We start from the raw sequence: 23,950 nt of genomic DNA, 5'->3' as shown, positions 1-23,950 counted from the left end.
AACAAAACATCTATAGGGTTTGTGTGCTGAAAACAACACAACGCTGATGAAAGAATCAAAGATCTGAATAAACGGAGAGACATACCATGTTCATGGACTGTAAGATTCAATCTAGCTAACATGCCAGTTTTCCCCAAATTGATATATAGGTTTGATGTAATTCCCATCAAAACCCTTGCAAGATATTTTGTAAATATAGACAAGAGTATTCTAAAATTTATATGGAAAGGCACAAGAAGTAGAAGAGCTGGTTTTGAAAAAGAAGAGTAAAATGAGAGGAGTCAGTCCATCTGATTTCAAGATGTACTTTGGAGGTACAGCAACGAAGCTGGGACTTCACGGCAGAGGGACTGACCCAGAAATGAGGGGAACAGAATCATGAACCCAGGAGCAGACTCACGTGTGTCATCCAACCGATCACTGACAGAGGTGCAAAAGCAAGTCAGTGGAGGAAGGACCATCCTAGCAGTGGTCCTGGAGCCACTGGACACCCACAGAGAGGAAAGTGAACCTCATTCTGAACCTCACACCTTAGTACCAAAACTAACTCAAAATGGACCATGGACTTAGAGGTAAAACGATAATGCTTAAAAAAAAAAAATCTTCAGGACCCAGGGTAGGCAGAGTTCTTAGATTTGACACCAAAAAGGGAAACAATTGGTAAACTGGGCTTCATAAAATGTAAAAACTTTTGCTCTGCAGAAGACTCTCCTTTTGCTCTGTGAAAAGACAAGCTACCGACTGAGAGAAGGTATTTGCAAACCGCACGTCTGCCACAGGCTTTTCATCTAGAATATGTAAAGAACTCTCAAAACCCAATGGTAGGGAGTTCCCGTCGTGGCGCAGTGATTAACGAATCCAACTAGGAACCGTGAGGTTGCGGGTTCGGTCCCTGCCCTTGCTCAGTGGGTTAAGGCTCTGGCATTGCTGTGAGCTGTGGTGTAAGGTCGCAGACGCGGCTCGGATCCCACGTTGTTGTGGCTCTGGCGTAGGCCAGTGGCTATGGCTCTGATTAGACCCTTAGCCTGGGAACCTCCATATGCCGCGGGAGCGGCCCAAGAAATGGCAAAAAGACAAAACAAAAACAAAAACAAAAAATAACCCAATGGTAGAAAACCAAACAATCCAATTAGAACACAGGCAAAAGTCACGAAGAGACGTTTCGCCAAGAAAGATATTTGGATGGCAACGAGCACACGAGGATTTTCAGCATCACCAGCCATTAGGGAAAAATGCAAGTTACAGCCTCAGGGGGACATCACTACATGCCCCCCAGAATGACTAACATGAAGAAAGTAGTGCGAACACGAAACGCTGGCCAGGATGCGGAGGATCACCCAGGCGTGGCCCTGAGAGTGTAAAGAGGTGCAGCCACGCGGAAAACGGTCGGGCAGTTTCTTTAAAAACTAAACTCGGGAGTTCCCGTCGTGGCGCAGTGATTAACGAATCCGACTAGGAACCATGAGGTTGCGGGTTCGATCCCTGCCCTTGCTCAGTGGGTTAAGGATCCGGCGTTGCCCTGAGCTGTGATGTGGGTTGCAGACACGGCTCGGATCCCACGTTGCTGTGGCTCTGGTGTAGGCTGGTGGCTACAGCTCCGATTTGACCCCTAGCCTGGGAACCTCCATATGCCGTGGGAGTGGCCCAAGAAATGGCAAAAAGACAACAACAACAAAAAAAACTAAACTCGCAACCACCATTGTCCTCTGGGTATTTATCCCGAGAAATGGACATTTTTGTTGACACAGAAACCTGTACACAGAAATTCAGAGCAGCTTTATTCATAATAGCTAAAAACTAGAAATAACCCAGAGGTCCTTCAGTGGGTAGCTGGTTAAACAGCTGGTGTGATCCATGCCGTGGAAGCCTCGTCAGCTGTAAGAAGGAGTGAATTACTGATTCCTTCAGCAACCCCCAGGAGTCTCCAGAGCATTATGCTGAGTGAAAAAAGCCAATCCCAGAGTTCCCTGGGGGCTCAGCAGGTTAAGGATTTGGTGTCACCTCGAGGGCATGGGTGGCTGCTGAGGCACAGGTTCAGTCCCTGACCCAGGAGCTTTTGAATGCTGTGGGTGCAGCCAAAACAAAACCAACCAAGCAAACCAACCAACCAGCCAATCTTCAGTTACAGACTACATGATCTCCTTTGTATAACATTCTCGATATGACAAAATTATTGAAATGGAGAATAGAAAGGGCTGGTAGGGATTAGGGAGAAGACCAGGTGGGCAGGAAGTGAGTACACCTGTAAAAGGAGTGGGAGGGCCTTTGTGGTGACAGGATTTTCTGTAACTTGACTGTGCAGCCACGCTCCTGGCGGTGATGCGTGTTAATCACGAGATGTTACCATTGGGTGTGACAGAGTACGGGGCGCGTGCATCTCTGGGTGTTATTTCTTACGACTGCGTATGAGTTACAATTATCTTAAAATTAAAGATTGAAAAAGAAATAATCATGCTTGAACAAAATTGTGATTTCACTACTTCTTGGTGCAGCAGTGAAATAGAATGATACAAACCCCAAGTAATAGTTAAGTAATCAGTGATCTACATTGTAAGAAAGAAGGAGGGAGAGGTGGAGGTGGTGATACAGGAGAGTTGAAGCTTTCTCCACCGTAACTGGAAATCAACAGACAGTGTCTTAAGTTGATGCATCGGGCAGTAGCAATTTAGAAAGCTGGCCCTCGATCTGGCCCCGGGGGTGGGGGGCAGGGGGGGTGGTGTGTGTGGCTGTCTCTGGGAAATGGTCTGTAGGATTGCCTGGGTTGGGACCAGATGGTCGGGTTTTGTTGTACGTTTTTGGGACCCACTTACATGTCTTCTTTGTACATGTATGACTTGGATAAAATAAAAACCATGCCAACAGCACAATCCGTAATTGATGAGGAAACGTTTTACCTCCACGTACTCCACCGTGGTTCTTTATGGAAAGTATTTTGAATTTAGAATGAACATAAATAACATGCACGTGGGAGGCACTTAAGAGCAGCTTCTCTTTTCTGAGTGCTTACTGAATACCGCGACACCGCGTACCTTTTTTTTTTTTTTCTTTTGGGGCCACATCTGCGGCTTATGGAAGTTCCCAGGCTAGGGGTCTAATCCGAGTTGCAGCTGCTGGCCTACACCACAGCCACAGCAACACATGGTCTGAGCTGCATCGGCAACCTACGCCACAGCTTCATAGCCATGCCAGATCCTTAACCCACTGAGCGAGGCCAGGGATTGAACCCACATTCTCATGGATAGTAGTTGGGTTCATTACTGCCGAGCCACAACAGGAACTCTTAACTCTGTTCACCTTTTTTTTTTTTCTTTTTATGGCTGAACCTGTGCCACGTGGAAGTTAACTGGGCTAGGGGTCGATTTAGAGCTGTAGCTAGTGCCTGTGCCACAGACATGGGAACACTGGATCTGTGACCCGTGCCAAAGCTTGCTGCAGTGCCAGATCCTTCACCCACTGAGTGTGGGCAGGGATTGAACCCACATCCTCATGGACACTATGTCTGGTTCTTAATCTGCTGAGCCACAGTGGGAACTCCTGTGTGACATTTTAAATGTATTTTCTCATTGAATCCTCACCCAGGCTGTTTAAAGCAGAGGCGTCCTCCTCATATTTTCCATCACAAGCTGACATTTGTCTGAGCGGGGTCCAATGTGGTGCAGGCGCAGGACCCGTGAATGGACACTCTGGCCTTTAATTCTGGAGCTTGTGATTGAAACCCAAGGTGCTGCTGCTGCTTTTTGGGGGGGGCCATGCTCACAGCATTCAGAAATTCTTGGGCCAGTGATCGAACCTGTGCCACAGCAGTAACCTGAGCCTCAGTGCTGAGTCCTTAACTGCTAGGCCACCAGGGAACTCTCCAAGGTGCTTCTCGATGAGATTTGTTATTATCTCTTATTTACTATATTTTTATTTTTATTTATTTTTTTGTCTTTTTGCCATTTCTTGGGCCGCTCCCACGGCATATGGAGGTTCCCAGCCTGGTTCGGGTTCGGTCCCTGCCCTTGCTCAGTGGGTTAAGGATCCGGCGTTGCCGTGAGCTGTGGTGTAGGTTGCAGACGCGGCTCGGATCCCACGTTGCTGTGGCTCTGGCATCTGCAACCCACACCACAGCTCACGGCAACGCCGGATCCTTAACCCACTGAGCAAGGGCAGGGACCGAACCCGCCACCTCATGGTTCCTAGTCGGATTCGTTAACCACTGCGCCACGACGGGAACTCCTATTTACTATATTTTTAAAAGTTGAATGTGTATGTTACGGACGTGGTGCAAGATTCCTGTGGTGAGGGGCGTCTTGGTGAGAAGAGGTCACCAGATCTCCCCACTGGAAGGAATCATTGGCATCAGTTTCTCCCGCATCCCGGCACTGGTCATCTGTCTGTACACAGGCACACATGCACATTTGTTTCCAAATGATTACCTAGGAGTTCCCTTCATGGCCTAACGGGTTACAAGCCCAACTAGTATCCTCGAGGATGCAGGTTCCGTCTCTGGCCTTGCTCAGTGGGTTAAGGATCCAGTGTTGCCATGAGCTGTGGTGTAGGTTGGATCTGGCGTTGCTGTGGCTGTGGTGTAGGCTGGCAGCTGCAGCTCTGATTCGACCCCTAGCCTGGGAACCTCCATATGCCTCAGGTGTGGCCCTAAAAAGAAAAGCCGAATGATCACCTCGTGTGCACTTTGCACCTCGTTTACACGTAGCAGTCTGTCTCAGGGGCCTTGGGGAACAGGGATGCATAGAGCTGCCTCTTCCATTTCGGTGGTTGCGTAGTATTCCATTATAGGGCTGGCCCATATTTTATTTGTCTAGGGATCTATTCAGACATATTTAGTTTGTCTATTGCACATTCGACTAACCCTATAGGAGAAATTCCAGAAGTAGAACTTGTGGGTGTAAGGTTCTGTTACTATTTATTTATTTATTTATTTTTTACAGTTTTTTTTTTTGTTTGTTTTTGTTTTTGTCTCTTTAGGGCTGCACCTATGGTATATGGAGGTTCCCAGGCTAGGGGTCTAATCGGAGTTGTAGCTGCTGGCCTGCACCACAGCCACAGCAATGCCAGATGTGAGCCACGTCTGCAAACTACACCACACCTCTGGGTGATGCCAGATCCTTAACCTGCTGAGCAAGGCCCGGGATGGAACCGGAAACCTCATGGTTCCTAGTTGAATTCATTTATGCTGCGCCACAATGGGAACTCCTACTTTTTTTTTTTTTTTCGGTCTTTTCTAGGGCCACACCCATGGCATATGGAAGTTCCCAGGCTAGGAGTCTAATTGGAGCTGCTGCTGCCAGCCTACACCAGAGCCACAGCAACGTGGGATCCGAGCCGTGTCTGCAACCCACATCACAGCTCAGGGCAACGCCGGATCCTTAACCCACTGAGCAAGGGCAGGGATCGAACCCGCAATCTCATGGTTCCCAGTCGGATTCATTTCCACTCTGCCACAATGGGAACTCCCAAGAGATCTCCTATTTTTTATTTTGACATTTCCAGGCTGCCTATCGTGTAGGATTTAAGCCAGCGTGACACCTCTTTGTCCACACTAGAGAGCAGCACGGTGTCCTTGCACACTTTCTGACCTTCGCCAGTCTGATGGTTGTGGCCTGTTTCTTCAGTGTGTACTCATCAGTGAGGTTGTGTGTCTGTTCAGATGGTCCAGTCAGATCTCTTAAATCGCTCTCTCTTTTTTTGTTTTGCTTTTTAGGGCCTCACCTGCGGCATATGGAGGTTCCCAGGCTAGGGGTCCAATCAGAGCTAGAGCTGCCGGCCTGCGCCCCAGCTACAGCAACGCAAAATCTGAGCTGTGTCTGCGACCTACACCACAGCTCACGGCAACGCTGGATCCTTAACCCACTGAGCGAGGCCAGGGATCAAACCCTCAACTTCATGGTTCCTAGTTGGATTTATTTCTGCTGCACCATGACGGGAACTCCTTAAATGTCTTTCTTTCTTTCTTTCTTTTTTTTTTGTCTTTTTGCCCTTTCTTGGGCCGCTCCTGCGGCATATGGAGGTTCCCAGGCTAGGGGTCTAATCGGAGCCGTAGCCACCGGCCTGTGCCAGAGCCAGAGCAACACAGGATACGAGCCGTGTCTGCAACCTACACCACAGCTCACAGCAACGCCGGATCGTTAACCCACTGAGCGAGGCCAGGGATCGAACCCGCAACCTCATGGTTCCTAGTCAGATTCATTAACCACTGCGCCACGACGGGAACTCCTAAATGTCTTTCTGTAGCCATTTTTCTGTTGGGTGGATCGTGGATTTTCCCATACGTTTTCCGTAGTGCCCGGCGTGGCGGGTGAGTTCGCCCTTTGCCGTGAAGTTTGTTTTCAGGGTTTCCCTGTCTGTCGCGTGTCTGTGTTTGGAGATGCTTGGGTTTTGTAGAAGCAGAACCTGAAACCGGAGAGCAAGTTTGACAATTCAGGGCATGTTCTCAGGAGAAGGGGAGGGAAGGATGCAGGATTGGGCAGAGAGAAAAGATCTGAATCTGCCCGCTTCTGGGCCTGTAGGTTCCCCCCAGGACCCCACGGCATCTCTCTGTCCTCGGCGCCTAGCAGCCTACCCCCACTCATCACGGTCAAGGCCGGTCATCCTGCAGAACGGGACCTCCTTTCTCTGTTGCTCGTCTGCTACCATCTGGAGGTGACTCCCCCTACCGTCCTGGGGTGGCATCCCCAGGTCCGAGATTGAACTCGAGCCACAGCAGTGACTCAAGCTACAGCAGTGACAACGCTGGATCCTTAACCCGCTGAGTCACCAGGGAACTCCATGACTGCAGTTTTACGTTTAGATCCTTTTCACGTCCCCTCATAGAAGCATTTTCCCCCTAGAGCCAGGCTCTCAAACCCCCCAGAGCCCAAGGTTGTAGGGCAGGGAGCACATGTTCCCCACATGGGTCTCTTGGGTTGACGGCAGTGGAGCCACTCCTGCTACCGTACCTTGGACCCTAGACCCATGCATTCTGTCTCCTGGGACAAAGCCCTGTGTAACACTGTTGGCTCATGCTGTGCCCTGCATCCTGAAGAGATGGGGCATCCTTTCAGGTGTCCTGCGCTGGAAATGCCCCTACGTTTTAGAGGGCCTCATTGTCACCCTGGGCTGCTGAGTCCCGGTGTTGTCTCAGGCGCCCTTTTCCAAACGTTTAACAGCGTCTCACTCCCAAGTCTGCTGGTACTCTGGGCGCGTGACGGGAGTCCCTTTGGAGGGAACTGGGGGCATCGCTGCAGCGAACACTCGGTCGGTGTTACATTTTCGCTCTCCTGGGGCGTGGCCGCCCCTCCAGTCGGTTTCTGGGGCTGGAAACGGGGTCAGGGATTGCCCGCTCTGCAGTGGAGCCGCAGTGCAGCCGCACTCCCGGGTGTCCCAGTCTGTACACGAGCTGTCCGTATACAGCTCACCTGCCCCTGGGAACCTCTCTGCTCTAGTTGCAGCTCCATGGGGTCTCCTGCCTCCTCACCCCCGCCCCACTGCCATTCGACGGTTTACAGTTGCTGCCCGTGCTGGTAGTTAAGGGCCGCTACCTGCTCCTGCTCTCCTGGGGGCCTGTGGGCCCCCTCGCTCCAGGAAGCCTGGTTTTAAAGCGTCTCCCCCATGAGCGCTCCCCCAGAGAGCGGCCAGCCCAGAGCTGCTCGGGGTGCTGGCGCCCCTGCCTCTCATTCCAGCTCAACCTTGAGAGTGGGGCGTCTTCCCAGCCCTCCCAAGGAGGTTCTGTGTCTGACACGGTAGATCCCACTCAGCAGGCCCACCTCTCTGCATCTTTTAAAACCTTTATCCGCCGTTTGCCCTGCAGGTCTGCAGTCTCCGCGGAGTTTAATTTGGGCCTCACTTTCTGCTGAGCTTTTGCTGTGCTAGGAGTGTAGGAGGTGTGTCCGGGCCCCTCAGCGGGATTAAGTGCTGTGCCCTGGGCAGAGCCCCATGGGCACACTCAGCCAGCCGGGGTTCCATCCCCCTCTGCCCGGCACAGCTGCTCGGGGTGTTCAGTCCCTGCCCTTGAGTAGGACCAGCAGGCCCCAGTTGTGCCACGTTGAGGTTTGACCCCAGGAAGGGGTCTTGTGGCCGGGAGGGAGGGACAGGAGGCGGGGGCGGATCCCCAGGCAGACAGGCGTTGCATGAAAGGCGCCTGTCCCAGTGAGGCCTGTGTGTCACTTCTAAGAATAGTGTGTGTGTGTGTGGGGGGGGGGTGCCTCAGGTGCCCCCCCCCCAAAAAAAAGGTAAAAATGAACATCTCTTGCGTCTCATCAGCAGTTATTCTTGGAAATGCGTCCTACTCTTGTTTTTGTTTTCTTTTTTGTCTTTTTGTCCTTTTAGGGCCGCTCCCGCGGCATATGGAGGTTCCCAGGCTAGGGGTGGAATCGGAGCTGTAGCCGCCGGCCTACGCCACAGCCACAGCCACGCCAGATCCGAGCCGCATCTGCCACCCACACCACAGCTCGGGGTGACGCCCGATCCTTAACCCACTGGGCGAGGCCAGGGATTGAAGCCACAACCTCATGGTTCCTAGTTGGATTTGTTTCCGCTGTGCCACGATGGGGACTCCCCACTAACACATATTTTATGGCAAAAAAATCTTGAATGAATGAGGAAAGTAGAATCCTTCTGGTGATCTGTGTGCCTGAATTTGAAGCATGGTGGCTTTTTGAGAAAGGCGAGTCATCGGATGTGGGTGGTGACGCTGAGTTCCCCAGGCCACATGGAGCTGGGGCAATCCTTGTCTGGTCCTGTGCACGTAATAAGAGGGCTTTTTTTTTTTTTTTCGGCTGCGTCTGTGATATGTGGAAGCTCCCGGGCCAGATCCTTAACCCTCTGAATAGGGCCAGGGATCAAACCTGTGTTCTCGTGGGTACTAGCCAGGTTCATCACTGCTGAGCCACAGCAGGAACTCCTAGACAATATTTTTTATTACCACCTAAATTTAACCGAAATTAATAATTTTGGATGATACAAATCTAGACCTGAAAGCAAATATACAGTAATGTACAGTATAATATGGATTATGATTCAAAAAGTTTTTAGCAAGTGAAATTATTGAGTAAAGCTAAGATTTGTTTTTATTGGGGCAAAAAACGGATGACACAGCCTTAACCATGTTGAAGTGTACGTTTCAGTGGCGCCGAGAACATTCTCATAGTGGTGCAGCCATCCCAGCATCCGTTTTCAGAACTTTTCCGTCTTCCCAAACCGAAACCCTTCCCACTAAATAGCAACTCCCGCTCCTCCTCCCTCAGCCCCCGGCAGCCGCCTCTTGACTTTCTGTCTCTATGGATTTGATTCGAGGGACATCTCCGTGGCATCATACAGTGTTTGTCTTTTTGCGACTGGCTTGTTTCACTTAGCACGATGTACTCGTTTCATCGCTGTCGTGGCATGTGTCAGGAGTTCCTTCCTTTTCCACAATGAATGATACCCGCTGTTTATAACACACTGTCTTTATCCATTTTTCCGTCAAGAATTGGGCTGCTTCCGCCTTTTGTTACTGCCTGTGCTTTTGGTGTCATACCCAGTAAATTATTGACAAATTCAGTGTTTCGAAGCTTTTCCTCTGTGGCTCCTTCTAAGAGTCTCATAGTTTTGGGTCTTCAATTTAGGTGTTTGGTCCCCTTGCGTTAATTTTTGTATATGGTGTTAGGTAAGGGCCCACCTTCACTCTTTGATGTGTGGACTCTTATTTTCCCAGAGCCTTTGTTGAAAAGACTGTCCTTTCCCCATTGAATGGTCTTGGTGACCCTTGGCGAAGGTCAGTGGACCCTTTATGTAAAGATTTCTTTCTCAGCTCTCTCTTTATTCTGTTTCGTTGCTCTGTGTGCCTCTCCTTAGACTGCATAGTCTCACACTGTTTGGTTATTGTAGCTCATGTGGAAGTTCCTAGGCCAGGGATTGAACCCACACCTCTGCAGTGACCCAAGCCGTTGCAGTCGGATTCTTCATCCACTGTCCCACAGCAGGAACTTGTAATAAGCTTTGAAATCAGGAAGCGAGAGAAGAGACGAAATGCGATGCCGATAAGTGTTAGCCAGGGTCTGCATTTGACTGGAAGGGCCTCTGCTAGCTGTGGATCTGTGGAAATGCTCTGGAATGTTCATTTGTGACAAACTAAGTCTGAGTCAGGGATTAGGGGGGTTCCAGGCCCTGTAGAAAGTGGGGAAACTAATACACAGTTGAGTTGGGTTTCTTGCGTTCTGTCGTTGGCCACGGTGTGCCTTGGTTGGACGTGGGCTCTCAGTTCCCAGACCAGGGATTGATCCTGGGCCGCAGTGGCGAAAGTGCCAAATCCAACCACTGGACCTCCGGGGAACTCTCCTACACAGCTTAGTAGTTTTGGCGACACCCAGCACACATTGAACAACTTTTTTTTTTTTTTTGGCTGCACCTGCCGTGTATGGGAGCTCCCAGGCCAGAGATCAAGCCCACACCATGGCGCCAGCCCAGCCCGCTGCAGTGACAACACCGAATCCTTAACCTGCTGCACCACAAGGGAACTCCCTGAACCGTGTTTGAAAGCAATTTTTCTGACGTTTAGGGTCCCCACCGGACTGTGCCTGGACCAGCGCATATCTGAAGGTGCCCTGTGTGAGCCTCTGCGGGTTTTCCTGCTCTGCGTGGGCAGGTGGTTGCCTGGCACAGCAGAAGGTGGACTGGCTCAGGCCTCTGTGTTTGCCTTGCTTGCACTTGCCTGGCTCCAAGGTCAGAGAGGGCATCTGCCCACAAAGCCACTCTGGTCTCTTCCTCCCACGTACAGCTTTCTTTCCTTTCCCCCCGCGTCTGGCAGGACTCCCAGTACAGTGTTGGGAAGCGGTGTGAGAGGGGACGGCCTTGCCCTGCTCCTGACCGTCGGCCGTCCTGGCGCTTCTTACCGTCGCGTGTGACGTTAGCTGTCATGGTTCTGTACATGCTTTTGCTCGCGTGGAGGACGTCCCCGTCCAGTTGCAGTTTGCTGAGAGTGTTTGTCATGTGCTTTTTCTGCATCTATTGATTATGGGCATATGAGTTTTCTTCTTTAGCCTGTTCGTGTGATGGATCACATTAAATTATTTATCAATGTAGAGCCAGCTTTGCATACCTAGGATAAATCCTACTTGCTTTGGGTGTATAATTCTTTTTATACATTTTTGGATTTGATTTGCTTATATTTCGTTGAGGGTTTTTGTATCCATGTTTATAAGAAATATTGGTCTGGAGTTCCCATTGTGGCACAGTGGTTAACGAATCCAACTAGGAACCCTGAGGTTGTGGGTTCGATCCCTGGCCTCGCTCAGTGGGTTAAGGATCCGGCGTTGCCGTGAGCTGTGGTGTAGGTCGCAGATGTGACTCGGATCTGGCGTTGCTATGACTGTGGTGTAGGCCAGCGGCTACAGCCCTGATTAGACCCCTAGCCTGGGAACCTCCATATGCTGCAGGTGCGGCCCTAGAAAAGACAAAAGACAAAAAAAAAAAAAGGAAAAGAAATACTGTTCTTTCCTTTTTTTTTTTTTTTTTTCCAGCCATGCCTATGGCATGTGGAAGCTCCTGGGCCCAGGGATCAATCAGGGACCCAAGCTGCTGTAGTGATAATGCCAGATCCTTAACCCACTGTGCTACAAGGGAACTCCTAATTTCTTTCTTAAACATTGAGTAGAATTCACCAGTGAACCTGTTTGGGCTCGATACTTTCTTTATAGAAAGTTATTATTATTTTATTTTTTTAGAGCCAAACCTGCTGCATATTAGAGTTCCCAGGCTAGGGATTGACTCAGAGCTGTGGCTGTCAGTCTATGCCACAGCCACAGCAAAACCAGATCTGAGCCGAGTTTGCAGTCTGCACTGGAGCTCATGGCAATGCCAGATCCTTAACCCACTGAGCGGGGCCAGGGATTGAACCCACATCCTTGTGAATACTAGTCAGGTTTGTTACTGCAGAGCCACAATAGGAACTCCCTAGAAAGTTGTTGTTGCTATGATTTTGTCTTTTTTTTGCCTTTCCTAGGGCTGCTTCTGCAGCATATGGAGGTTCCCAGGCTAGGGGTCGAATCAGAGCTGTGGCCACCGGCCTACACCACAGCCACAGCAACTCGGGATCCGAGCCGTGTCTGCGACCTACACCAGAGCTCACGGCAACGCTGGATCCTTAACCCACCGAGCGAGGCCAGGGATCGAACCCGCAACCTCGTGGTTCCTAGTCGGGTTTGTTAACCACTGCACCACGATGGGAACTCCAGTTTTTTTGTGTGTGTTTTTTGTTTTTTAAAGTTATCATTGATTAAATCTCTTTAACAGATCAGATGCCTATTCACATTGTCCATTTGCCTCATATGAGTCTTGGTAGATTGTATCTCAGGAGTCCCTTCCATTGGGGTCTAAGGATATGTTTTGCATGGTTTCTTTTCTTTTAAATTTGTGAAGGTCTGTTTTATGGCCCGGAATGTGCTTGGTCTTGGTGAATGTTCATGGGAGCTTGAGAAGAATATGAATCCTCCTGTGTGCTGTTGTTGGATGGAGTATTCTGTAGATGTCAATTATATGCAGTTCTCTTTGGGTACGTTGTTCTTTTTTTCTGTGGGCTTTTTATTTTTTTCCTTCGGGTTTTTTTTTCTTCTTTTTTTTCTACTTGCTTTTCAGTTTTGGGGATTTTTAATGACATATCTCCAAGCTCATTGATTTTTCCCTTGGCTGTGTTCATTTACTGATGAACCCATCAAAAGCATTCTTCATTTCTGTTGTGATGTTTTTGATTTTTAGCATTTCCCATTGTGTTTTTTCCCCTTAGAATTTCCATCTCTTTGCTTGCATTACCCAGCAGTTCTCACGTGATGCTCACTTTCTCTGTTAGAGCCCTTAGCATATTAATCATAATTGTTTTAAATTCCTGGTCCGATAATTCCAAAATCTCTGCCATATCTGAGTCTGATTCTGTTCAGTGTTTTTTGCCTTTTAACATGCCTTGTAATTTTTTGTTGAAAGCTGGATGCGGGAGTTCCCATTGGGGTTAAGCGGTAACGAACCCGACTGGTATCCATGAGGCTGTGGGTTCGATCACTGGCCTTGCTCAGTGGGTTAAGGATCTGGCATTGCTGTGGCTGTGATGTAGGCTGGCAGCTGCAGCTCTGATTTAACTCCTAGCCTGGGAACCCCCATATGCGGTGGGAGCGGCCCTAAAAAGAAAAAAAAAAAAAACAAAGCTGGGTGTGGTGATTCAGGTGAAAGGAGCCTTTCATATGAGGCTGTGTGTTTATGTGGCCAGGGGTTAGGCTGTGTTTACTGTTTGCTGCGGCTGGGGGCCATTCACTAGGGTCTCATACATGCCATCTGTTGTCCGGGAGCCCATTGGGGTGGTGGGGGTGCTGGGGAGGGGCGCCCTCTAGTCCTCTCCATTTGAAGGTCCCTGTGAACTCATGCCCGGGGCTGTGGCCGTCACACACACTGCTCACTTCTCGGGTTCCTGTCTTAGGAGGGTCAGATCTGGGGGGCGGGCTTGGCTGCGCCCCTGGTGGGCCAGGTGCTGGCAGACGGGTCTTCCTGGCGGAAGGCGCTTGTTGAGGGGAATAGAGGCTGGATGTGGTTCCCTGCGCTTCCTCCCCAGCCTTTGCCGTGAGCACCAAGGGCTCCTGGGGCAGAGCTCACGTAAGCACGGGCCCCCACAGTTTTGTCTCGAGTTCGTCCTTGCCCGTGTCCAGCCCCTGGCCAGTCCCCGCGGGCTCTCAGGGCTCCTCCAGGGGCTGCGGTTCTCTGTCCCCCACTGCTCTCTCCAGGTTGGGGGCAGTGGTTTGCCCTGTGACCTTGTGGTTGCTCCTGGACCTGAGAAGTTGTGTTGATTTTAAGTTTGTCCGGCTTTTGTGTGTGTGTGTGTGTGAGGACAGGAGCGATGACCCCTAAGCCCTTGGCATGTCGGAATGGAGATTGAAGTCCGTGTCACTCTGTTTAATGGGGACCGTAAACACTCGAGTTAGTGGAGTTCCCTGGTGGCAGAGTGGGTTAAGGATCCGGCATTGTCGTTGCAGCAGCTCGGGTTGTTGCTGTGGTGTGGGTTTGATCCCTGGCCCAGGAACTTCCACAGGGCAAAAGCATGCAGCCAAAAAACCCCCCCCAAAACACAAAAAAAAGTGAGCTAGTGAGAGGATGAGACATGTCTAGTGTGAGAGAACTCAGTCACCTGTTAAATTGCATTGGAAAACTGTCAGGTGGTGAAGATGTGACATGAACACAGCTGGCAGGACACATGTCGGACCGCACTCAAGGCCCTCGTCCTTGAGGTCCCTCAGCCCCGTGCCCCTGTGGCACCTCGTTGCTCTGCTCACCTCTCAGCTGCCTGGCCCCTTGGATTGGATGGTGGCGCAGAGCCGCTGTTGTCAGTTTCCGATGGTGACCCGGAAACACAGGCCGTCCTTGTCTGTCCCCTTAGAATCCAGATTCCAGCGAACTGGTTTCCAAGTGTCCTTCGCAGGGCTTTTGATGACAGCCTGGATGCAGCGTGGCGGGCAGGGTGGCTGGTCTCCGGGGCCAGATGTCCCTGGGGGTTGGGAGCTGCCTGGAGGAGGCCTCCGCTTCCGGCTGGAGCTGCAGGCCTGGGCCTGGTGCCACAAATGGCCTGGAGGTCCAAGGCTCTGGGGCCTGTGATGGTGCTAGCGCATCTTCCTGTTTTTTCTCCTCACTTTCAGTATTTAGGTCAGTTAACGTCCATACCAGGGTACCTGAATCCCTCCAGTAGGACGGAAATCCTGCATTTCATAGACAACGCAAAGGTAACGCCGGTCCTCCTGACTCTGCCCTCCTACCCTCGGCCTGCTCCACCTCTTAACTGACCTTTGACCTTCAGCCTGGTCCACCTCCCAGTCCGACCTCTGACCCTCGGCCTGTTCCACCTCTTAACCTGACCTCTGACCCTCAGCCTGCTCCACCTCCCAACTTGACCTCTGACCCTTGTTCTTTGACACCAGCTCTTGGTCCTCTGACCCTGGGCCTCCATGGCTGAGAGGGCTGACCCGGTCCCATCATGTTTAAGGGGGGCTTTGGTTCTTGGCCACAGTGACTGTTCCTCGGTCTCAACATTAATTTTATTCTCCAGATCTGTTCCTCTTGGTTTTGGGATGTTTTTAAAATTCACATTTTCGAGATATCCAGACCACATGCTGGTCCCCACCCCCCCCCACCCCCACCCCCCGCCGCGGCCGTGCCTCAGAGCAAAGCTGGGCTGCCCTGAAGGGAGAGTTCCCGGCTCCTCGGCGGTGTGGGCTGCGGGCGCCAGGGGAGCCCGCGGCCGGGCCCTGCGTTTCCGATGCCCCCTGGTTCCTTGCAGCGAGCCCACCAGCTCCCCGGACACTTGACCCAGGAGCATGACGCTGTCATCAGCCTGTCTGCCTACAACGTCAAGCTGGCCTGGCGGGACGGGGAGGACACCATCCTCAGGGTCCCCATCCACGACATCGCCGCCGTGTCCTACGTGCGGGATGACGCCTCGCACCTGGTGGTCCTGAAGACAGGTGCGCCTTGCGAGGCGGGCTCGGGGGGTCCTTGGCAGGAACAGCCCGTGCCTTTGTCCTGGGGAGAGTCTGTGGACTCGAGGGGGTGCCCAACTGTGCCCGAGAACCAGCCCTCCAGGCTCCGAGGTCAGCCTCGGCCAGAGGGCAGTGACCCGGGAGGCCCTGAGGGCAGGTGCTGAGCTCGGCCTCTGTCGCTCAGAGCCTTGCGGGCCTGCCCTCCGCTTGGCACAGCCTCCACCCAGGGTGCCGGAGTGGCCTCTGGTGTCCAGGCAGGGTGGACCCCGGGAGCAGGCGGCTCCGCAGGCTGAGGTGGGGCCTCCACTCAGCCCAGCCAGCATCCGGGCCCTCCTTCGGCCGCACAGTCTTCCCAAAGCTGGGGGTGCAGAGACGGGACCAACCAGTGAGGAGCCCTCGGTCTGGGAGACGTTCCGGGTGGGCCCTTGTGGGAGAACAGGAAAGAAGCTGAAACCAGCCCTCGGCTCCCTCTGCCCAGCGGCCCCCACCGTGGTCAGGAGCCAGAGCCTCTGCTCTGGCATTGAGCCCCTGAGAAACGGGAGAAACCAGCGCGCTGGGCCCTTTGCAGGCTGTTGGCAGGTTGTTGCCGCAGCACTGACACTGATCTGGGCTCCTTTGGGTCCTGGTGGCGGCTGGGTTGAGCATTGAAGCCATTTATTTCCCGAAGGCCAGTGACAGGGACGAGGGTGGCCAGGGGCCTCTGCCTGGGCTGCACGCAGTACCCAGGCCCAGGCAGCACAGAGGGACAGCTGTATTTCTGTTTGAGGTCGGTAGTTCAGGGGGTGTCTGAGGCCTTTGTAAGAGCCAGGGCGATGCTGGAAGGTCATGGAAGGTGATGACTTCGGGCAGTGGCGGGGCACCGTGAGCATGGGCGGGGGCTCTCCTGTCCGTGCCCTTGTCTAGGGAACGGAGGGGAGGTGCCTGCTCTGGGTCTGTCCCACCTGAGTCAGGTAGGCGCCGCCCGGCGTCTCCCCTGACCCGCCACGGTGTTGGCTTCTCAGCCCAGGACCCCGGCATCTCCCCCAGCCAGAGCTTGTGTGCAGAAAGTTCCAGAGGCCTCACCACAGGCTCCCTGTCGGAGAGCGGCGTGGGGCCTGTGGAGGCCTGCTGCCTGGTGATCCTGGCCGCGGAGAGCAAGGTGAGTGGCGTTGGCAGCCTGCCCCTCCCGTGTCCCAGCTCCTGACCCAGGCCCGGCCCACCATCTGCTCCAGGGCCCTCGGGGTCCCAGTCTGACGCCTTCCTGCTGCTGCTTCTCTTGGTTGGCCTCATCCCCCTCCCCCATGCTGACGGGGGCCGTGGTCTGCACCCCAAGCTGCGTCCTTGGGGAGGGTTCTTGGGAGTGGCAAGTTAGGGTTCGGGTGCCCCTTCCGCAAGCCCCTTGATACCCTTCTGCTCAGTCCTCACGTCTGTAAGGCTCCCACCTTAGGTGGCCTCCCCAGCTCTGCCCTCCTCCCCACCGGGTGGTTCCTCATGGGGCTGCCTCCCTGGCCTGTCCCCATTGGAGGCTCCTGCAGACATTGGGACTGCGTCCATGTGACCTGGCAGCGGTGCTGTGCCTTCCCTGCCCCTTTCCCGAGGCTGGGACACGAGCGAGCGGGGAGATGGTGGTGGCCGGCCAGGGTGGTGGCAAGAGGAGGGCCGGCGGCAGGCGCGCCTGGGGTCTGGAGGGCCTCCTGGGCCTGGGCTGGTGTCCTGGCGGCCCCGGAGGGCAACGGGCTGCAGAGGTGTCAGGAGGCTGCCCAGGAAGGCTCAGCTTGGTGCTCTGTCGGCAGGTTGCCGCCGAAGAGCTGTGCTCCCTGCTCGGCCAAGTCTTCCAGATTGTGTACACGGAGTCCACCATCGACTTCCTGGACAGAGCCATATTTGACGGGGCCTCGACGCCCACCCACCACCCGTCCCTTCACAGCGGTACGTGAGCCAGCGGGCGGCCTCCCCCTTCCCACCGGGGCCCTGCTGTCAGCTGGGAGTCCGGGTCCGCCCAGAACAACACCTGGGCTGCACTGTCGTGCAGCGACACAGGGCACCGTCCTGGGGGGTTGAGCAGGCATCCTCTGTCCCCAGACCTCACTGTGGATGGTACTCTGTGTTCCCTTCACCCCCTCCTTTAAGCTGTAACTTCAGGGGCTGCGATCACTTTTTCTGGACCCACTTGTGGCTAAAGTCACTTCACCGAACCCAGAGCAGAGGGCCAGGAAGGGCTCTCAGCGCCGGGGCCGAGAGTGGGTGTGGGGAGGGCACGGGGGCAGGAAGAAGGAGGAGCCTAAAGGCCGTGCAGCTGCCTGGGTATCTGGGGAGAAGTTTCACGCATCCGCTAGTGCACGCGGGATACTGCGTTTCTCGCGTTGCCCACTTCAGCTAAATCTAGCCGCCAAGAGCATCTGTTTTTCAAATCTATAGTTTATTGTGGGTTCACGGCTTCTGTAAGTCAGATGAGCAGAGAGAGGTATTGGAGGCACCACGGCTGTCGCCTCTGGTGCAGGACGCCTCTGGTCCTTCCATGGAGATGAGACCCAGCCCCTCGCCCCTCCTCAGCGGTTCGCACTGCTCGGCACACACCTCGGAGCTCTGTGCGTTCGGGAAGCTGGGGCAGCTCTTTGAGGAAGGACTGCTTCTCTTACCTGCTCCTCCTCCTATTGCTGCTCACGCTGGACCCGCAGAGACGAGACGGCCCAGCCAGGCTGGTAGTCTGTCCTCACTGCGGGCGGGAAGTTGAGGCCCAGAGGCCAGTGGCCTCCCCAGTGGGTAGCAGGTAGTTTATTGAGCTGGATTTAAACATTCAGCTTTGGTGTGATTGCTTGGTCTCTGGTGCATTAAAATTTCCAATAGGGTCTTCTTTTTCCCCCCACCCCATGGCACATGCAATTCCCAGGTCCAGGGATCAGATCTGAGCCGCACTTGCGACCTATGCTGCAGCTGTGGCAACGCCAGATCCTTAACCCACTGTGCTGGGCTAGGGATTGAACCTGCGTCCAGGACTCCAGAAATGCCATTGATCCCATTGTGCCACAGTGGGAACTCTCTTTTTTTTTTTTTTGCTGTCTCTTTAGGGCTGCACCCATAGCACATGGAGGTTCCCAGGCTAGGGGTCAAATTGGAGCTGTAGCTTCTGGCCTACACCACAGCTCACAGCAATGCCAGATCCGTAACCCACTGGGCAAGGCCGGGGATCGAACCTGCATCCTTATGGGTGCTCGTCAGATTTGTTTCCACTGAGCCACAACGGGAACTCCCTCCTTTTTTTAAAAAATAAACTTTTTTACTGAAAAGCACACAAGCCTAAGTGTACAGTCGAATGAGTTTTCACGAAGTGAACGCAGGACGTTCCTGTCAGGGCCTCCCTGAGCCCGCTTCCTCCCTGCCTCCGCTCTGCATAGGTGTGTTCTGTGCCCTGCTCCCAGGGCTCCCGGGGGGTCCCCATAGCTGCATGCACGCACCCATCACAAATGTCACACATGCGTGTCTCATGCTCGCACGGCACACACACGCTCACGCACACAGACACGCCATGCTAGGCTCTCACACACGTGTCGTCTGCCGGTTTCTGCCTCGGGGCTTTCCTTGCCTCAGTTCTGTCCTGCTGCTGTGACAGGCCACCGCCACTGAGCAGCTTAAGCCCCGTAGACATTACTGCTCACAGTTCTGCAGGTGTGTCCACTTTGGGTCCGTTGTCACTCAAGTCTCCAGGGAGAAGCCGTCTCCTGCCTTCTCCAGCTTCTGGCAGCCTCCCTCCATGTCACAGCCATGGTGGCATCTCTGATCTCCTGTTATCACAGCTCTGTCTGCCCCTTTGCCCCTGCCCATGGAAGGGCCCCGGGCACACTTTGAGCTCAGATGGCCCAGGGTATCTCCCTGCTTTAGGGTCAGCTGCCCGGTGACCTCCGCCCCCATCGCCCCTTCACCTAGCAGGTGCTCAGGCTCTGGGGTTTGGATGGGGGCATCTTGGGGCTGTTATTCTGCCCACCACACACTTCCTTCCCACTGCCAGCCACGTCCCCTTGCCCTCCCCGTCCGCTCCCGCACTCCCACACGTCCTCACCCCTTTTCTCTGAAAGCTTCATCTGCTGCGTGTAAGTAACAGTGCTTGGTGCCCCTCGTGGTCTGTGGCATAGGGACCGTAGGCCATCTCTTCAGTGTCTCTCCTACTTGCTGGCTTCAGAGTCACCCTTGGCTGCTGGCTACCAGGCCCTTTGCTGGTTCGAGGGTCTCGGGCATCCGGAGGCCCCGCCCCTGTCCTTGGCGAGCAGTCATTCATACATGGAGCCTGGCTGGGTCCAGGCTGGGAGTCAGACCTGCCAGCTCTAATCGTGCCTCCTGCCCTCCCTGGCTGTGTGGCATGGGGCACGTTGCATAACCTCTCTGATTCAGTTCCTCACCTAAAAGTTGGGGCAGTGGTAATACCTGCTGGGATCAGGGGAGGCGAGGTAGCACAGTGCCTAGGGTGCTGCCGGCTGTGGTGCCCATGTCCACAAATAGCGCTTTTGTTGTCCCTGGCCATCGGGGAGTCCCCTCCAGGCCCGCTATTTGGCACCTCTTCCGAGGACCGAAGCACTGCCCTGGCTCCTGCCCAGTCCAGCCGCATGTGGTGCACTTATAAGACCCCCAGGAGGTGCAGGAGCGGGAGCAGCCCATGGGGTGCACCCCAGGAGCCTGGATGCTGAGCTCAGTGCCCCCTCCCTCCCGTAACCAGAAGCTTCTGTGTTCTGTGCTTTCTGTACAGACGACTCTTCCACAAAGGTGGACCTGAAGGAGCCCTATGAGACGGAAGCCAGCACTTTGTGAGTGGTCTGCCCCGGTGCCAGAGCCCCAGCACGGCTCCCCCCCCGCCCCCCGCCCCGCGTCCTCATCAGTTCCCACCCCCCAGCCCCAGTCTGCCTTCAGGACCCTTCCAGGGAGTGGGCTCCCCAAGGTGGCCGCGGTGACTTTGTCACTCCGCCAAGACCCTGCCAGGCTGCTGGCTCCTTCTGGGTCCTTCCTGGCACGTGTCCTCTCTGTTCTGCCCCAAGCCTGTCCTTCCACGGCAGGCCCGCCTCCTTTCAGACCCTGTCCCTGACCAGGCCCTCCCGCAGGGGTGGCAGGCTGCAGGTCCGGAGCGGGGCTGGGAGGCAACCCACCCACACTCAGCTGTGTCCCCGCAGCACCTTCCCCGAGTGTGCGCATGCAGGCGGCGTCTCGCCCTTGTCCTTCTGCATGCAGACAGCGCCCCACGCCAAGACAGTCAGTGAGAGCGAGCTGAGCGCCACGGCTGCCGAGCTGCTGCAGGACTACATGCTCACGGTATGCCGCCCATATGCTCCTCTGTGCTGGCCCCGTGGCACCTGGGGACAGAAGCTCCTTGGGGGGCGGGGGGTGAGGAGGGGAGGGGGGAAGGCTGGCTTCTCCAGGGGGGGAGCTGGGGCGGGAGGCGCAGACGCCTGGCTTATGCCTGGGCATCGCTGCCATTCCCACCAGGCCAGTCTCTGGGAGAGCGTGCGCTGACCAAGGCCCGAGCGTGGGGCCTGCTCTGGCCTCCGGGCCTGGACCACGGGCCTGTCCCTGGGTCTCTGGTGGTGAATGGTGGCAGGGGGACCGGGTCACCCCCTGAAAGGGCCAGATGGGCCCTGTCACCACTCAGCAGACGTTCTTTCCCCGTCCCCCGACCGCACACGATGTTGGCGTTAGAAACTCGGTCACCTGGCTGAGCACTACTCTGGGCTCCAAGGATGCTGGCACCCCACAGTGGTGCGCGCAGGCACCCCCTTGGCCCCACTGTGGTCCGGCCCCGGCAGCCCTTGGTGGCCCCGGCGCAGGTTAAGGCAGGCGGCCCAAGGGCTCCTTGCTGGTCTCCGAGGCTCTCTGGGCCAGTGTGGGAGCCTCGGGGCTCTGGTGCCCCCCACCGCCATCCAGGGTAGTGAAGCTGCTGGTGGTCCGGGGTTGGGTGGGGCGCGGGCAGGGCTTGGCAGCACCACTCACCACCCACCCCTCGCCGGGCCCCCTCGGCAGCTGCGCACCAAGCTGTCGTCGCAGGAGATCCAGCAGTTCGCGGCGCTGCTGCACGAGTACCGCGACGGGGCCTCGGTGCACGAGTTCTGCATCAACCTGCGGCAGCTTTACGGGGACAGCCGCAAGTTCCTGCTGCTCGGTGAGTCCCGGACCAACAGGGGCCCCATTAGGAATGGGTCCCAGCCAGCGGGCCCGAGGGGTCCTGCCCCCGGGGAGGCAGCAGAGGGCCCCAGGGGAGCCCGACGGAGGGCGAGGCAGGAGCCGTGCTGCCTGTCGAGGGCACGGGGAGGCTCCGCAGAGGAGTGGAGTGGGGCCTCTCCGAGGACTCGAGGGAGTGGCGTGGGTGCGCGGCTGTGCTCCTGGCCTGCGCCGGCCCCGTTTCAGACCAGGCCCAGTGGGGCCACGGCCACTGCCGGGGTGGGGCCAGACAGGGCAGCAGGCGGGGTGGGAGCCTCTGGGCTGTGGGGCCCCAGTGGCTGGCAGGCGTGTGCTTTCCGCGGGAGGCGCAGGGGCAGGCATGCTGCATGCCTGCAGGTCTGCGGCCCTTCATCCCTGAGAAGGACAGCCAGCACTTCGAGAACTTTCTGGAGACCATCGGCGTGAAGGATGGCCGCGGCATCATCACCGACAGCTTTGGCAGGTACCGCCGGACCATGAGCTCCACCTCCACCTCCACCTCCAACGGGAACAGGGCCGCGGGCAGCTCCGACGACCAGTCGGCCCCCTCGGAGGGGGACGAGTGGGACCGCATGATCTCGGACATCAGCAATGACATCGAGGCGCTGGGCTGCAGCATGGACCCGGACTCGGCCTGACGCCGCCGGGCCTGCGGGCCGCCCTGCTCCTGCCCGTGGGGGGCGCCGGGCGCGGGGGCTCGACCGTGAAGGCGGAACCCTGGTGTGGGCGCCGAAGACAGCGCTGCCCGCCCCCGCACGAGACCCTGCCTCGGGGGTGGGGGTGGTCCTGTCAGCCCGTCCCTGGACAGCTGTCAGTTTTGCACATGACATTTCTATTGAAACTCTCAGAGACCTTAAAAGTTTACCGCAATGTGAATAATTTATCTCTGGTTGCCAGTGTGTTTCTTCTGCTCCAGTCGGGTAGGAGCCGGGGTGTCTGGGCCCTGGGCTGCCCTGGGGCGCACGCTGGCCGCGGGGAGCTGGGCTGGGCTCTCACGCCGGCTTGCACAGAGGCCCGATTTGGGCTTTGGCTTCGTGGACGCAGGGCAGCGAGCAGTGTCCTCGGCGCACGCGGGTGGGAGTGGTTCTCTGAGGGGCGCTGGCCGTCCTCCAGCCCCTGACCCACGCCCCCAGTTCCCGGGTCTCACCCTCCTTCGTGTGGTCTCTACGGCAGACCCTGGATGCCAGCCGGTTCACCAGAAGTGTGTTCCCACCCTGAGAGAGGGTCATTTTGGGGCCCAGGGTCCCTGGTGGGCAGGGAGGCCAGCGGGGGCACTGTGCTCACCCCTTCGAGCCCCTTGGCCTCAGGCCCCCCCGGGCTTGGCCCCTCCTGTGCCCTTGGGACGTGGGGAGGGTGGGGCCGTCAGGTTGGGGCAGGTGCGGAAGAACCAGCTCCGTGACTCCCTCCTCACCCACGGGAGGCCTCGCCCTGAGAGACCCACGCCTGCACGTGCAGGAAGCCGCGGAGGGCGGGCAGGGCCGTGGGTGTGCATGGCAGCTGTGCAGGCACCAGGCAGGGTCTGCTGTCCCCTGGGCTCCCTGCTGACCGGGGCCGGGGTGGGATGGGAGATGGGGTCTCAGACTTTGCTTTGGCGCCGACTGTCCCAGAGCAGGTTGTGGGCCCAGGCCGGACAAAGCTAGGGAGACAGTTGGCAGATGCTGTCTCTAGGCGTGTGCGTGTGCAAATGGACCAGCCCTGGAAGCATCTGGAAGAGCTAAAGACAGCCACTCAGTCCAGGGGCTGGCCCCGCCATAGCCCAGACTGTGCTTCAACACAGGGTGACCTGGTGCCCTGTGCGCGTTCTGTGGCCAGCCAGGATCCTCTGCAGGGCCGCTACTGTACATGGCCCACCCCGTGGGTCCCTGGACTTTGTAGAAGAGGAGAGGGCACGGAGAGAAGGGTGGCTCTTGGAGCCGGGCTGTGGTTAAGGGGCCGAGAACTGGGGGATTAACTGCCGACCCCTGAGCAGACACCGCCTCCCGCAGCCCCTCCAGCTCAGGTGCCCCCGCAGAGACTTTGCTTTTTTTTTTTTTTTTTTTTTTTAATGGCTACACTTGGGGCATATGGAGGTTCCCAGACTAGGGGTCAAACTGGAGCTGCAGCTACCAGCCTACACCACAGCCACGGCAACAAGGGATCCGAGCCGCTTCTGTGACTTAAAGCACAGCTCACAGCAATGCCGGATCCTTAACCCACGGAGCGAGGCCTAGGATCGAACCCACATCCTCATGGATACTAGTTCCAGAATGGTTTCCACTGAGCTGCAACGGGCACTCCTGCAGAGACTTCTCAGGCCCCTCTGTCTGGGGAGTTTCTTCCAGCACCTGCAG

At 55.7% G+C, this 23,950-nt stretch overlaps 1 protein-coding gene across 5 annotated transcripts in view; it reads left to right on the top strand.

Moving 5' to 3' along the window:
* The window catches only part of CCM2 (CCM2 scaffold protein), a 52,605-nt gene extending 30,102 nt beyond the window's left edge, over positions 1–22,503 (top strand). For 4 of the 5 annotated variants that reach the window (XM_047763875.1, XM_047763874.1, XM_047763872.1 and 1 more), the window contains 7 exons: positions 14,628–14,711; positions 15,266–15,449; positions 16,466–16,602; positions 17,237–17,372; positions 20,182–20,239; positions 20,600–20,738; positions 21,444–22,185. In XM_047763875.1, the coding sequence (XP_047619831.1) occupies positions 14,628–14,711; positions 15,266–15,449; positions 16,466–16,602; positions 17,237–17,372; positions 20,182–20,239; positions 20,600–20,738; positions 21,444–22,046 (1,341 nt within the window). In that variant the 3' untranslated portion in view covers positions 22,047–22,185. Of the gene's footprint in view, positions 1–14,627; positions 14,712–15,265; positions 15,450–16,465; positions 16,603–17,236; positions 17,373–20,181; positions 20,240–20,599; positions 20,739–21,443 lie in introns of all 5 variants that reach the window. The other variant, XM_047763873.1, reaches the window with a different exon arrangement.
* Positions 22,504–23,950: the final 1,447 nt, after the last annotated feature.

This window comes from Phacochoerus africanus, chromosome 16, assembly GCF_016906955.1.
Source record: "Phacochoerus africanus isolate WHEZ1 chromosome 16, ROS_Pafr_v1, whole genome shotgun sequence".
Lineage (NCBI taxonomy): Eukaryota > Metazoa > Chordata > Mammalia > Artiodactyla > Suidae > Phacochoerus > Phacochoerus africanus.
The sequence above is the reverse complement of the archived record's forward strand: the minus strand, read 5'-3'. Positions and strand labels throughout refer to the sequence as shown.